This window comes from Lithobates pipiens, unplaced genomic scaffold (genome assembly GCF_037356315.1).
Source record: "Lithobates pipiens isolate NorthernLeopardFrog02 unplaced genomic scaffold, aLitPip1_a1.2 Scaffold_16, whole genome shotgun sequence".
Taxonomy (NCBI): Eukaryota; Metazoa; Chordata; class Amphibia; order Anura; family Ranidae; genus Lithobates; species Lithobates pipiens.
In genome coordinates this window covers 363,969,353-363,983,144 of record NW_027507748.1, presented here as the reverse complement: position 1 = coordinate 363,983,144, position 13,792 = coordinate 363,969,353, and the positions used below count along the sequence as shown (strand labels likewise).

General features: G+C 43.6%; 2 protein-coding genes across 5 annotated transcripts in view; one reads left to right on the top strand and one right to left on the bottom strand.

Moving 5' to 3' along the window:
- The window catches only part of ZBTB8OS (zinc finger and BTB domain containing 8 opposite strand), a 58,332-nt gene extending 56,185 nt beyond the window's left edge, over positions 1–2,147 (top strand). The window contains exon 7 of the mRNA XM_077482020.1: positions 365–2,147. Coding sequence (XP_077338146.1) covers positions 365–451 — 87 coding nt within the window. The 3' untranslated portion in view covers positions 452–2,147. The remainder of the gene's footprint in view (positions 1–364) is intronic.
- A 4,792-nt stretch (positions 2,148–6,939) lies between these two features.
- Positions 6,940–13,792, bottom strand: part of ZBTB8A (zinc finger and BTB domain containing 8A) — a 34,075-nt gene continuing 27,222 nt past the window's right edge. For all 4 annotated transcript variants that reach the window (XM_077482009.1, XM_077482011.1, XM_077482010.1 and 1 more), the window contains one exon: positions 6,940–7,655. In XM_077482009.1, coding sequence (XP_077338135.1) covers positions 7,338–7,655 — 318 coding nt within the window. In that variant the 3' untranslated portion in view covers positions 6,940–7,337. The remainder of the gene's footprint in view (positions 7,656–13,792) is intronic.

Genomic DNA, 13,792 nt, shown 5'->3' with positions numbered 1-13,792 from the left:
GACCACTACTGCAATTTTCCCATCTTTCTCTTGGGGAAAATATAAAATCCTTTGGGAAACCTACAATGTGTAATGTAGTAAGCGGTTGGCGAAGGGTTTAATTGATAGTTGACCTAGCAGCCGTTTTGTTTACTAGCTTAGATGGGACGTGTTATTGTAATTATTGGTAATGCTTGTTTTTTTGTAATGTTTTGTTCACTGCCCCATGTTCATTTCCTTGACTGCTAAATAAAGAAAAAAAAAAGATGCCCTTACACTCTTGTAAATGTTACTGTATGTAAAGGTGTGATGGTACATATTAAAATGAGCACACGTCAGTGCATACAATTAGAAGTGTTCTTATTCTATTATGTTCTTTTGACAGGGTACTGAGGTGAAAGCCATTACATATTCAGCCATGCAGATCTGTGAAGAGGACAAACCTGAAGTTTTTGTCATCATTGATATTTAACTTGTGGATCATTAAATTTAAAGCAAAAATCCAAGGGGGGGGGGAGGAAGGGGGTTTATTTTGACTTACTTTTGCAGTGCACAAATAAATCTCAAAAAATTGTTATCCTAGTCCCAGATGACTGCTGTAGAAAGTAAAAAAAATTATTAAATATTTTTTATTCACACCAGATATTACTATCCGCACAAAACTTCTGATGTTTGGCTTTCGTACAGTGAAGAGCTCATGTAATTTACCCTTCTTGTCCTCTCCTTGCATTTTGTTCACAGAATACAAAGTGTTTTGTGAAAGGACAAAGGGGGAGGTAAACGTCAGGATTCCCTAACTGCGAAAACTCTAGCTCTCAGCAGCAGCACAGGAAGTTTAGTGCTCATTGTAGGATATGGCTTGAATTAAATCATTTTTATTTTTCCTTGGAGTTCTGCTTTAAAGTGAAGCTTTGCGAGCGCACAAATAAAGATTTATAAAATTCAAAGAAAAAAATAAGAAAAAGGGGGGAAAAAAAACCTTTCCAATGTCCTCAGTAATTAGCTGCTTCCTGAAGGTTCCAGTGATGTCAATGCACTCCAGAACAGTATAGGAGGGTGTGAAGAGCTTCCAGAGAAGCAGACCTTGCATTTACATGCACACCTGCACTGAAACATGTGGGCTGCCATTGCTGACCATATGAAAAATTTAGTCTCCCGGCTGTCTCTGGCTTCAATACTTTGAGTTACTGACCGAAGAACAAGCATGCAGCAGGTAAAGTCAAATCTCCTGCTATGCAAACTTGTTCTAGTTTAGTATTGCAAAAAATGTTAAAGCAAGTGAATCAGCAGGAAAGATAAGCATGTAGCAATTTTAAAAGAGACGACAATTGCAGTCTCTTTCCACCCATAACAAGTATTCTTTAAAACCACAGATTTTTTTTTAATCTCTGAAGCAACTCCAATTTGGAAAGAAAGTAATGCTCTGTCATGGAAATACTGTTTACATCCTAGCTGTCACACTACAAGAATTAATTGTGAAGTCTGTATGATGCTTTTAAAGCGGAGGTCCACCCTAAAGTGGACCTTCCACTCATTGGAACCCTCTCCCCCTCCGGCGCCACAATTGGCACCTTTCAGGGGGGAGGGGGGGTGCAGATACCTGTACAGTACATGTATCTGCACCCACTTCCGGCGTAGATTCTGCAGAAGGTATGCCCCTTTCCGCAGAATCTACGCCCCTTTCCCTTTCCGAAAGTCCCCCGATGCCTGCTGGGAAACACACGGATCCCAGAGACAGCGGGGACCATCCTTATTGCGCAGCGCGACTCGCGCATGCGCAGTAGTGAACCGGGAAATGAAGCTGAAAGGCTCTACTTCCTGATTCCCATACCCAAGATGGCGGCGGCAGCACCCGAGAGACGATCGAGAGATCGGCTTCAGGTGCCGACATCGCGGGCGCGCTGGGCGGGTAAGTGTCATTATTTTAAAAGTCAGCAGCTGCAGTCTTTGTAGCTGCTGGCTTTAAAAAAAAAAAAAAAAACGGCGGTACTCCCGGCGGACTCCTGCTTTAAAATTGTATTGGATACCAGATTTTTTTTTTAATTTTTTTGTAGCAGGTGTTGAATTCACTTGCTCTTGGCAATGAAATATGTGATATAGATTATTTATATATATATATATATTCTATATGAATGATTTATAAATAAAATTATTTTTCACCAACTGTATACAGAATTTTTTCTTCTAGTGTTATGCACAAAGTAAAATATCGAATGCCATATCCACACTGGTGTGTTGTCTAAGGCAGCCTGTAACAGCATGCCAACTCAGGTTTTAATAGACATAAGCTTAATTTTCTGTAACCGTGCACCACAATGCAGGTAGATCATGTGTGTTGTGGTGCAGTGTCATTAAAAATAAATGGCAATAATGTGCATTTCTGTGAATGAATACAAAGCTTCCTCTAATTGGTGGCGGGACAGGCTGATGACCATCAAGCCCTCCAGCTCGGCCAATCAGAGAAAGCTTTATATTCATTCACAGAATACAAAGTTGCCTGTGAATGGCTGAGTACCGCTCCGACTGACTGCATTGTTTTGGGTGTGAGACAGGAAGTCTCTGTCTCACAATCGTTACTCAGCACTGTATGTAGCTAAAGCTACATGCAGTGCTTGGAGACACTGCAACACTTGGTGAAGGGAATAGATGATTTGGACCAGTGAAAGGAAACATGGAAATCCGCTTTAAAACTGAATGATTGTGCAGTGGAATGATTGTCAGGGTTTCTTCCTCATGCGGCTGGCTATTGTGAAACCAATAGAATACACTGGCAGTAATAGGAGCCCATTATGTAAGGATATAAATAAGAACTACACTGCCTTGAAAAAGTATTCACACCGTTGAAATGTTCCACATTTTGTCATGTTACAATCAAAAATGTAAATGTATTATATTGGTGCCCCTTTTGCTGCTCCTTCTCAAATCTGATCTACTCCACTGGCATTGGCTTACCTTAACCTAGTTAAGGTCAAGATGACAATGCTACCTAAGGTTCTGTATCTGCTACAGACGCTTATCATTCACCTCTCCCTGGTATTTTTTAAATGGGTGAGCTCCTTAGTTTAGTTTAGAGGGTTTTTTTTTTTGTTTTTGTTTTTTTATGGTCACACTGAAGGCCTCGCCTTAAGCTTCAACTTCTTCATCTGCCGAAGCCTCAGGGAGGGGTTGGCCTCAAAGATGTATGGGCCTATTACAGAGCAGTACACCTCACCAGGTTACTGGACTGCCTTGCTGAGGCCAAACATTGGGTGGCCATTGAACTAGAAGACTCCAATAACACAACGAAGAGTTGGCCATGGATAAGCTTTCGTGATCATCCTACCCTTGGCAGCATGTTGATCATTGTCACTATTACCTTCTCCCGTGGTGCCTATACTGGGTAATCCAGAATTTGAACCAGGCCTCCAGATCCCTCTTTTCCAGCGTCTGGTTTCGAGTGGCTGCCTTCATTTTTGTGACTTTACAGGACCCGACAGTCAGTTTTTCTGCCGGAAAGACCGCAACTGACCCTCCGCTAGACTTCTGGAGCAATCTCCAGATACGTAATTTTCTTTGCCGCTGTTCTTGTTCTCCGGGTATACTTCGCCAGCTTATAGAACTGGAGCACATCTGTCATAGGAGGCAACCGATTGGTCATTGTCTTTCAATGATTTACTCTTCCCTGATTCAGCCAGGGACAGAAGTTATGTTCCTTACTAAGTGGGAATCAGACCTTGAAACCCCAATTCACTGACTCAGAGAAAATTCTTCATTTTTGCTCAGAAAACTTCCATTGCCACTAGAGTTCAAGAGACTTGTTACAAGATCATGATTCATTGGTACAGGGTACCCACTACTCTGCACTGCTGTTTTCCTCAGGTCCCTAGTACATGCTGGCAATGCTGAGGGAACAATGCTACATATTTCCTGTGATTGTCCCTAACTCTGGCCTTTCTGCGGGAGGTGATCTGTACTGTCATGCACTTGATTAAAGTTAATTTGGAGGAAAACCCTGGGGCATGCTTGTTGCATCTATCGAAACAACCTATTAAGAAGTATAATGCCGTGTACACGAGGTCGGACTTGCCGGCAGAAAAAGTCAGACGAAATTTTTTCTTCGGATATTCCGATCGTGTGTGGCCCTCATCTGACTTTATTATTATTATTATTATTATTTTTTATTATTTTTTATTCTGACGGACCTAGAAATAGAACATGTTTTAAATCTTTCAGACGGAATCAATTCCTATCGGGAAAACTTTGTCTGTATGCTGTTCTGATGGACCAAAAACGACCCATGGTCAGCTATTGGCTATTGAACTTCCTTTTTCTAGTCCCATTGTACGTCGCCACGTTCTAGACGATTGGACTTTGGTGTGATTGTGTGTAAGCAAAACCTTTTCAGCGGAACTCCATTGGAAAAACCATTAAAGTTTATTGTGACGGAAAAACTGGTCGTGTGTACGTGGCATCGGGCTTCTCTTACAATTCAGCTACTGAATACAGCTAAGGCATGCATCCCCCTGTTTTGGAGATCGTCAAAGTCCCTGGAGTTTTCCAAAGTCAATGAACTTGGGGATATGGAGGATCTAACAGCTACATTGAACAACCAGGAGGAGATCTTTAATGATACCTGGCGACCTTGGCAGCATTCGTATACACTGATGCCCATCTTCAGGAAATCTCACAACCTGCCTGCCCTCCTGGACCTGGTCTGGATTCCCTGGGTGAGAGGCATCGTTCTTAGAAGAAAAATTACTTATTTTTTTTTTTTTTTTAACAAGGGACACCTTGCCCCTTACTCCTTCTCTTTCCTAATGTCCCCTCCCACCCCCTTTTCTACTTTCTTTAACAGCCCCCCCCCCCCCCCATATACCCGACTCAGCCATGGGTGTTTTATTTTTTTTAGTTATTTAAATACCCTTTTATGCATTATCCAAGTCTCACTGTTCCCTGTCTGGGTCCGGATGGCCATCAGGATGCCCAGCTTCCCGATATATTGTGTCCTATGTAGTTGCACAGTTTTAAGTCTGAGTATTTGTTCTGGGTCTCCCATGCAGCCACCTTATGCCTTTATATCCCCTGCACATTAATGATCCTTTTATTGTTTGTTGGTAATGTTATATGTGCACATATATACTATGTCTTGCCAGGCCTGTTGGCTTATGGATCTAAATGGTGTGACCCTCTTGGTTATTGTCAATTGATAAATGCTGAGTTTTCCCCTTTTTGTTTACCTGACTTAACTGCAACTTTTTGAAAAATAAAGGAATTACAAAAATGTATTATATTGGGATTCTAAGTCTCCTGAATGATTGCTTATAGCGTATGCTTCCTTTACAATAATTTAGTCCGTAGTCCTAGCCTAATGATGAATGATAAACAAATCTGTTACGTGATGTTTTGTGAAGCCCATCGACTACCAGCCTCTCTCTCTCACTTTCCTTTCCTTAGCTCCCCCCTCAACCTTCTCATACTTACTCCTTTTCCCTTAATTTTTCCTTTCTTATCCCTTTCCTTCTACTACTCTTCTCTGTGTTGTCTCAAATATCTGCACATTTATCTTACAAGGTGAAAATGCATTTGTCAACCTCTCTACCTCCTAGACGCAGGTCTATACACTGAATTGTCTGTCACATAATAGTAGTTTTCTCGGTCCTGTGTGTCTCCAGACATTGTTTTCTTTATACTTGTACGCATATGTGCTTATTGTAAGTTTTTCTCATGTTTTGATTTATTAACAAAAAAAAAATCGGATTTTATGTGATAGACCAGCACAAAGTGGCACATCATTTTGAAGTGGAAGGAAAATGATAAATGGTTTTCAATTTTTTTTTTACAACTAAATATCTGAAAGGTGTGGCGTGCATTTGTATTCAGCCCCCTTTACTCTGATACCCCTAACTAAAATTTAGTGGAACCAATTGCCTTCAGAAGTCACCTAATTAGTAAATGGAGTTCACCTGTGTGTCCCATGGTAACTGGAGGAGCTGCAGAGATCCACAGCTCAGGTGGGAGAATCTGTCCACAGGACAACCATTAGTCGTGCTCTCCACAAATCTGGCCTTAATGGAAGAGTGGCAAGAAAATAGCCATAAGAAGTCCTGTTTGCAAAAAGCCATGTGGGGGACACAGCAAACGTAGAAGAAGGTGCTCTGGTCAGGTGAGACCAAAATTGTATTATTTTGCCTAAAAGCAAAACGCTATGTGTGGGAAATACTAATCCTGCCCAAAACCCTAAATACACCATCCCTGCCATGAAACATGATGGTGGCAGCATCATATTGTGGGGATGATTTTTTTCAGCAGGGACAGGAAAGCTGTTGAGAGTTGATGGGAAGATGGACAGAGCCAAATACAGGGCAAGAAAACCTGTTAGAGTCTGCCGTGGAGGTTTACCTTCCAGCAGGACAATAACCCTAAACATACAGCCAGAGCTACAATGGAATGGTTTAGATCAAAGCATCTTCATTTGTTAGAATGGCCCAGTCAAAGTCCAGACCTAAATCCAATTGAGAATCTGTGACGAGATGTGAAAATTGCTGTTCACGGACGCTCTCCATCCAATCTGACGGAGCTTGATCTCTTTTGGAAAGAAGAATGGGCAAAAATGTCACTCTAGCTGTGCAAAGCTGGTACAGACATCCCCAAAAAGACTAGAAGCTGCAATTGAAAAGGGTTCTACAAAGTATTGACCACCCTTTTCAGATATTTAATTGTAAAAAAAATATTTTATAATTTTCCTTCCACTTCACAATTACGTGCCACTTTGTGTTGGTCTATCGCATTTTTGGTTGTAACATGACAAAATATGGAAAATTTCAAGGGGTGTGAATACTTTTTCAAGGCACTGTAGGTCTAGGTATCTTGTTCCCCAAAAAGCTCAATGGCAATTTGGTTGATTTAGCTGTTTGATGAAGAAGTAAAACAATTTAATTGCTGGCAGAGGGTAGCAGGGTAATGATCAGAATTTACAATACACAGGATGTATGTAAAATTTATAGTCCTTCATAACACAAACTTTCAGAAATATTTAACATCTCAATATATGTGGAAAGCTTCAAATATGAACATGTACATTTTACAGCAAGGCAGCTTCTTGCAGCCATGAAAACATTTCAGAATATGCAAGAGCTAAATAAAAAGTTATGTATTTACAGATGAAGTGCTACAGCAGCCATGAATGATATGGATGCAGCTAATGAAATGTCACTCCATAAAAGGCAACATATCAGCTGCTAAATAAAGTGTGATGGTGCACAAATGTCAAAAACAAATGTGTACATAGATAAAACCACTATACTAAAGTATATCACCATCTCACTCCCAGAAATATTCTGTACACAAAGCATAGCAAAGTCCACCCCCACTTCCAGCATTTATGTTATTTGAGATTTCACATCTTCCTCTTCGCTGTCTTCTACTTCCTGAATAACCAGATCGGATTCTTGCCGTTCTTTGCCATTTTCATCTTTCACATCGTCCTTGAAATTCCAGGCTTGCTCCCTCTCATTCTCAGGTGGGAGCACCAGTGGTTGATCATCCCCAAAATCAAAGTTGACACTATCCAAACCAGCTTCTGACAGACATGGGTGACAAAGACGATATCTTCTTGTTCCATCCTGAATTACTCGCCCTGTCAACTCAGTGACCGGGAGCTTGCAGCGACGGCAGATAAGTTTACCAGCTTCATGTATCTAGGATAGTCAAGGGTTGGGGAAGAAAGGATGTTTACTATAAAACAGTGCTAAGTAATACATTCTGCTGTGTTCTTACAGAAGACAAGGAAAGCATATAAGCTCTTTTAACAAATAATTCTAATAAAGAACAATACCAGAGGGGAAGAAAAAAATAAATAAATATATCAATAAGAGCTACTTTCAGCTTCAGTATATGCAATAACACATACTATATTTATTGAACACACCCATACACATTTTATACTCGCAAAAGAAAAATCATCAACTATGAAGCAGGGAGGTTGAATGAGACAAATACAAGCTCCTTTTTTTAACAAACCTCAATTTCCTGACAGACTCCATGGCAGCAACGTGTGGGTTAAGTCCCGCCTCCACTACCCTATAGGACACTACTCCCATAAATCTTTGCTCCCTGCCCCTGTTCTTTTTTTGTCCTCCGAAGGACCCAGGGGTGGTCTTTCTACCTGAAGATCTGGCATTCCCACAATCTAGGTCGGCCGGTCTGCGACTCTGGGTCTGGAAAGTCGCACTACTCTGCTAAGCCCTAGCTATTAGGGTATGGAGTGGGCAGTGGAAGAGGCGCTGTGAAGAAGCCTGTATCCTGGCCACTGGCAGGCAGGCTGCGCATTGGTCAGATAGCCAGCTAATAGCAGGTGACCCGTTTTGCCCCCTGGAAAGTCCAGTGTCATCTTACGTTATCTTCGGCCGAGTGATTGATCGTGGTGGGAGTGGTGAGAGGTTCTATTGTTTATTATGGCAGCAGTTTGTGTTATCTTTTTATCTGTCCTCGTTTTTTTTCTGTTTGTCTGTGCAGGCATGGTGGCTGGTTCTTCCACGTTCCAGCCGCCTTTTTACTTCCAGGTTGCGTTCTCGGCCATACTGCACATGCGCGAGTGCGGTACGAGGCTTGGTTTCGCCCATGCGCAGTAGCGACAAATTGCTGCTATTTCGCGCACAGGCGTGGAGATGACATCACAGGGGCGGGCTATTTAAACTGGGAATTAGTCTGCAAGCTTTGGGAATGCTTGCAGGCTGCTGCGGTGACTTCCCCCTGCCTCTGTGTTGCATCTATTGGTAAGTGGCATTCTGGGACAGGGTAGCTATCTCTTCCCTGTCCCTTGCACTGATCCCTTGTCATCTTTTCAGCGCGTATGGATATCGCTGAGGATATGGATTCTTTGCCGCCTGTCTGTGGCCAGCCCTCCCATAAAAGATATGTTTAATGTTGTTTTTTTGCCTGAGGGTCCGGTGGGTAGAGGGGTGTATATCTTATCTTTTTCCTGATGTCTTGTCTCCTGTGGTCTTTTGTCTTGTTCCTGTTTCAGCCCTTCCAGGTCAGAACAGCATCTCAGCTCTCACAGAGGGAGTGACTCTTCCAAGTCGCATCACCGTCACTCCTCTTCCAAATCAAAACATCATGGTTCCTCCTTAAGGTCAGGACACCGTAGTGAGGAACGGTCGCATTCCTCAAGGGCTCACTCCAGTCACTCAGCTAGTGCCTGCTGGGGGCGTAGAGCTAATGTCCCTGCAGGGAAATCTTTGTGTGATCTCTGCTATGCCAAGGCTTCTAAAGAAAGGGGTGACGCGGATCAACAACTTAAAACCCTGGTGGAAAAGGTTGTGAAGGAGTCCCTCAGAAATATTGATGACCAGTCCTATGTTCCTCCTACAGAACCTTCACGTTCTCCAGGGAGGGAGACTCAGCTGCAGGATACTTGGGAATCCTCTGTGCATAGCCACCCTTCGGCTGCCATATCTGAAAGTGACTCCTGTGTGGGTTTTGATTTCGCTCTACTTCCTTCTCTGGTTAGAGCCGTTAGAAAGACACTGAATTGGGAAGATCCTGTGGCTGCCCCTTCCAAACAGAAAATTCTTTAAACAATTAAAGAAGGAACGGGTTAATTTTCCTTTTATCTCTGAACTGGGTGAGATCATCACAGATGAATGGGGCAAGGTGGAGAAGAAAAATTCCATGTTGTCTAAGATTTCAAAACTCTATCCTCTCAAGGAGGAAGAGGTGAAGCATTTAGAGTCAGCACCGTTGGTAGACACAGCAATCATGAGGCTGGTGAAACATGTGACAATTCCCTTGGAGGATACTGTTTATTTTAAGGATGTTCTGGACAGGCGGATTGACGCTGATTTGAAGAGAGTATCTCACAGCAGGAATGGCTTGTAAGCCAGCATTCGCTCTGGCCACTATGTCCAAAGCAATGGAGGTATGGACGGATAATGTAGACGAGACACTCAGGAATATCTCGGAAGATACGGCCAAGAGCTCGCCTATCCAAGAACTTAGGCTGGCCTCTGCCTTTCTTGGGGAGGCCTCTATCGACATACGCCTGGTGGCTCGGGTGATGCTTTCTTCTGTTACAGGCCAAGCAGGCTCTCTGGCTCCGCCCTTGGCTGGCGGACCCAGCCTCAAAACAAGTATGGTGCCGTATCCCCTTTGAGGGGTCCTCCCTTTTCGGCAATAAGTTAGATGAGGCTATTACCCGAGCCACTGGTGGGAAGTCGGGGTTCCTTCCCCAGGACTGGTGTTTGCAAGGCCAGAAAAGGTCTTTCCCAAAGAGACAGTACCAGGAATGAGCTAGGGAAGCTCGCAGTTACAGACCGTGCTGTGAATTCTCCGGGTCCTGGAAATCAAGACAATCATCTTAAGAAATCTACAAAAAGTGATTCAAAAGGAGAGAGGGAGCTGACCAAGTCCTTTTGAGGTTGGGCCCGCTCAGACAAGTCAGGTAGGGGCTCGTCTGTTCCACTTTCACCATGTCTGGGCGGCCTCGATCCAAGACTTCTGGACTGTCAAGACTGTCTCCTCAGGACATGTTGGGACCTTCAAGGAATCTCCCAGGCTCAGATGGGTCCCCACCTCTCTTCCAGCTACAGAAAAAAAAAAAGGCTAATTCTTCTAACCTGCGTGGAATCTTTGTTGGCTCAAGGCGCCGTTATCCATGTTCCAGTCAATCAACGAGGCATGGGAATCTACTCTCCTCTGTTTATGGTCCAGAAAAAGAGCATGACTTGGAGGCCGGTCATAGATCTAACTCACTTGAACAGTTTTATCAAAAAAGAAAAGTTCAAGATGGAGACATTATCCACAATTCAACAATCTGTTCAAGCAGGGGACTGGATGGTCTCCATAGACCTCAAGGGCGCCTATTTTCATGTTCCTGTTGCAGAAAATTACCTGCAGTATCTACGCTTCTCTGTGGGCGAGCTCCATTTTCAATTCACATGCCTTCCCTTCGGGCTATCAACTTCTCAGTGTGTATTTTTAAAAGTTCTGTTGGCAGTGGTGGCTCTTTTGAGGAACAAAGGGATTCTACATCACTACCTAGACGACCTTCTGCTGTTGGCTCAAGTCAAGGTTCAACTTCTGGTACACAGAGGGCAGGTCATCTCCACCCTACAGGAGTTGGGGTGGATCTTGAACTTGGAGAAAAGTCAACTAGACCCATCTCAGTTGCTGGTGTTCTTAGGAGCCCTATTCAACACCGTCAGAGGCACCATCACGTTGCCAGAAGAGAAGATGTCAGTGGTCAGGGACAGAATCCTTCCGGCCTTCTCTGCCTCTCATCTCCAGGCTCTCCAGTGCTTGAAAATTATAGGCACTATGGTAGCGACAATTCCAATGGTGAGGTGGGCGCAGTGGAGGATGAGGCCCTTTCAGAAGGGTTTCCTTCATCAATGGTCGGGCAACAAAACCCAGCTGATTCGCATCACCTCATCCATGAGGAATTTCCTTCAGTGGTGGCTCCAACGGGAAAATCTCTGCAACTGCCATTCCATTCTCCCCATCTCATGGGTAACCATAATGACGGATGCCAGCAACAGGGGGTGGGGGCGCCCACTGTCTGGCAGAAGTGGCTCAGGGCACCTGGGTTCTTCCCGCCAGAAGGATGGTGTCAAACATCTTTGAGTTAAGAGCAGCCTTTCAAGCTCTGCTGGCCTTTCGGCATCTGATTTCAGGAGCCTCGGTCTTACTCAGGCTAGACAATACCACAGCATTAGCGTACATAAGAAGGAAAGGGGGTACCCAAAGTCTATCCCTTCTCGAGGAGGTGGAACCGATCATGACATAGGCTCAGAGGAAGCTGAAGAATCTGATAGCAACATATGTTCTGGGGATTCTGAATGTCCAGGCAGACTTCCTTTCCCGAATTCTTCTAGACAACAACGAGTGGTCTCTTCACGAGGAAGTGTTCAATTGGATCCTGACTTTGGGGCTCTCCCTGGAAGTTGACCTGTTTGCCTCTCCCTGCAACAAAAAACTGGAGAGGTACTATTCAAGGTACAGGGATCCTCAAGCCTACGGGGTGGATGCCTATGCCTTCCCACCAACTCCTATCATTCTTCAGTTCCTGAGGAGACTCGGGTCAGAGACAGCAGAAGTGATAGCCATAATCCCTTTTTGGCCCAACAGGCCTTGGTTTCTGCTGCTGATGCTCCTCAGTGATCCAATTCCTTTACCATCCAGACTAGACCTTCTGTCTCAAGGGTCGAGATTACATCCTTGCCTGGATCACCTGCACCTAAAGGCTTGGTTTTTTAAAGGGGACGGTTGGAGGCGTTAGGTTGTCCTGAAGAGGTCATTCCCACTCTTCTTAATGCACGAAGAAGTAGTACCAATCAGGTTTATGAGAGAATTTGGGCAAAGTTTACAAGTCACTTGTCTTCAAGATCCAGTTCCTGTAATACTCTGACAATCCAGGACGTTTTAAGCTTCTTACAGTCAGGATTGGATATCTCTCTTTCAGTTAGTTCCCTCCGCGTCCAGGTATCAGCAATTTCAGCTTTTTCTGGAGTCGCATGGGCCAATCATCCTTTGGTCCAACAATTTTTCAAAGAAGCAGTCAGGCTTAGGCCGCAAAGGAAGCCTAGATTTCCCAAATGGGACCTTCCATTTGGTTCTGGATTTCTTCTCTCAACTCGACAACTCTTTCAGTCAGGGAATTAACCCTTAAAACCTCTTTTCTGGTAGCCATAATTTTGGCGGAGAGAATCTCCGAAATTCAGTCTCTAGGTGCAAAGGAACCTTTTCTCACCTTCTTCCCAGATAGGGTGGTCCTAATTCCGATGTTAGGAACAAATCCCAAGGTTACCTCTGTTTTCCATGAAAACCAGGAAATCACTCTTCCTACCTTCAATTCTGTTGGAAGTCCGGATTCACATCCACTTGATTTGGGAGTTACTCTAAAGCAATATCTGGATGTTACAGCCTCTTTTCGTCAAACTGACTTTCTCTTCGTGTTGTTTAACGGGAAAAATAGAGGCTCTAAGGCCTCCATCAGATCCATCGCTGCTTGGGTGGTCCAGGCAATCCAATGGGCTTATAGAGAGAAGGGCTTGGCTCCTCCTGAGGCGGTTACAGCTTACTCTACCAGAAGTCTCTCAACCTCATGGGCAGCTTCTCGTCATGTTGCGCATGAAGTTATCTGCAGAGCGGCCTCCTGGTCTTCAATTCATACCTTCATGTCTCACTATTGTGTTGAGCCAGCATCCTTATCTTCTGTTGATTTTGGTTTGAAAGTTCTGTCGGCTGCCAGCGTTAAATAAATCTTTTGTTCAGCATTTTGCCCACCCCGGTGTGTTTGGCGAGTTATTTCCCACACGTTGCTGCCATGGAGTCTGTCAGGAAAATTGAAAATTCCTATCAAAATACTTACCGTAATTTTCCTTTCCTGATGGACTCCATGGCAGCAGGAGTTCCCTCCCAAATGGCTGGAGTAGGCTAGTTACCGAACACGGCCAGGGGCAGAGAGCAAAGATTTATGGGAGTAGTGTCCTATAGGTTAGTGGAAGCGGGACTTAACCCACACGTTGCTGCTATGGAGTCCATCAGGAAAGGAAAATTACTGTAAGTAGTATTTTGATAGGAATTTTCCATTATTTGACACCATAAAAATATAGAAGGGCAAGAAATTGAAAATGCATACAACCATACTTTAAAAGGTAAACACTACACTAATTACAGTATATACACTAAAAATATAATATAAAATAACATTCTTTTCTATTAAAGTATATATGAGCCCAAGAACAAAAAATGTGAAGTATTGCAGATTACTGGGCCTCTATTTTGGTGACTGCATTAGTTGTATTCTTTTAGTACAGAAAATACTTATGGCTCT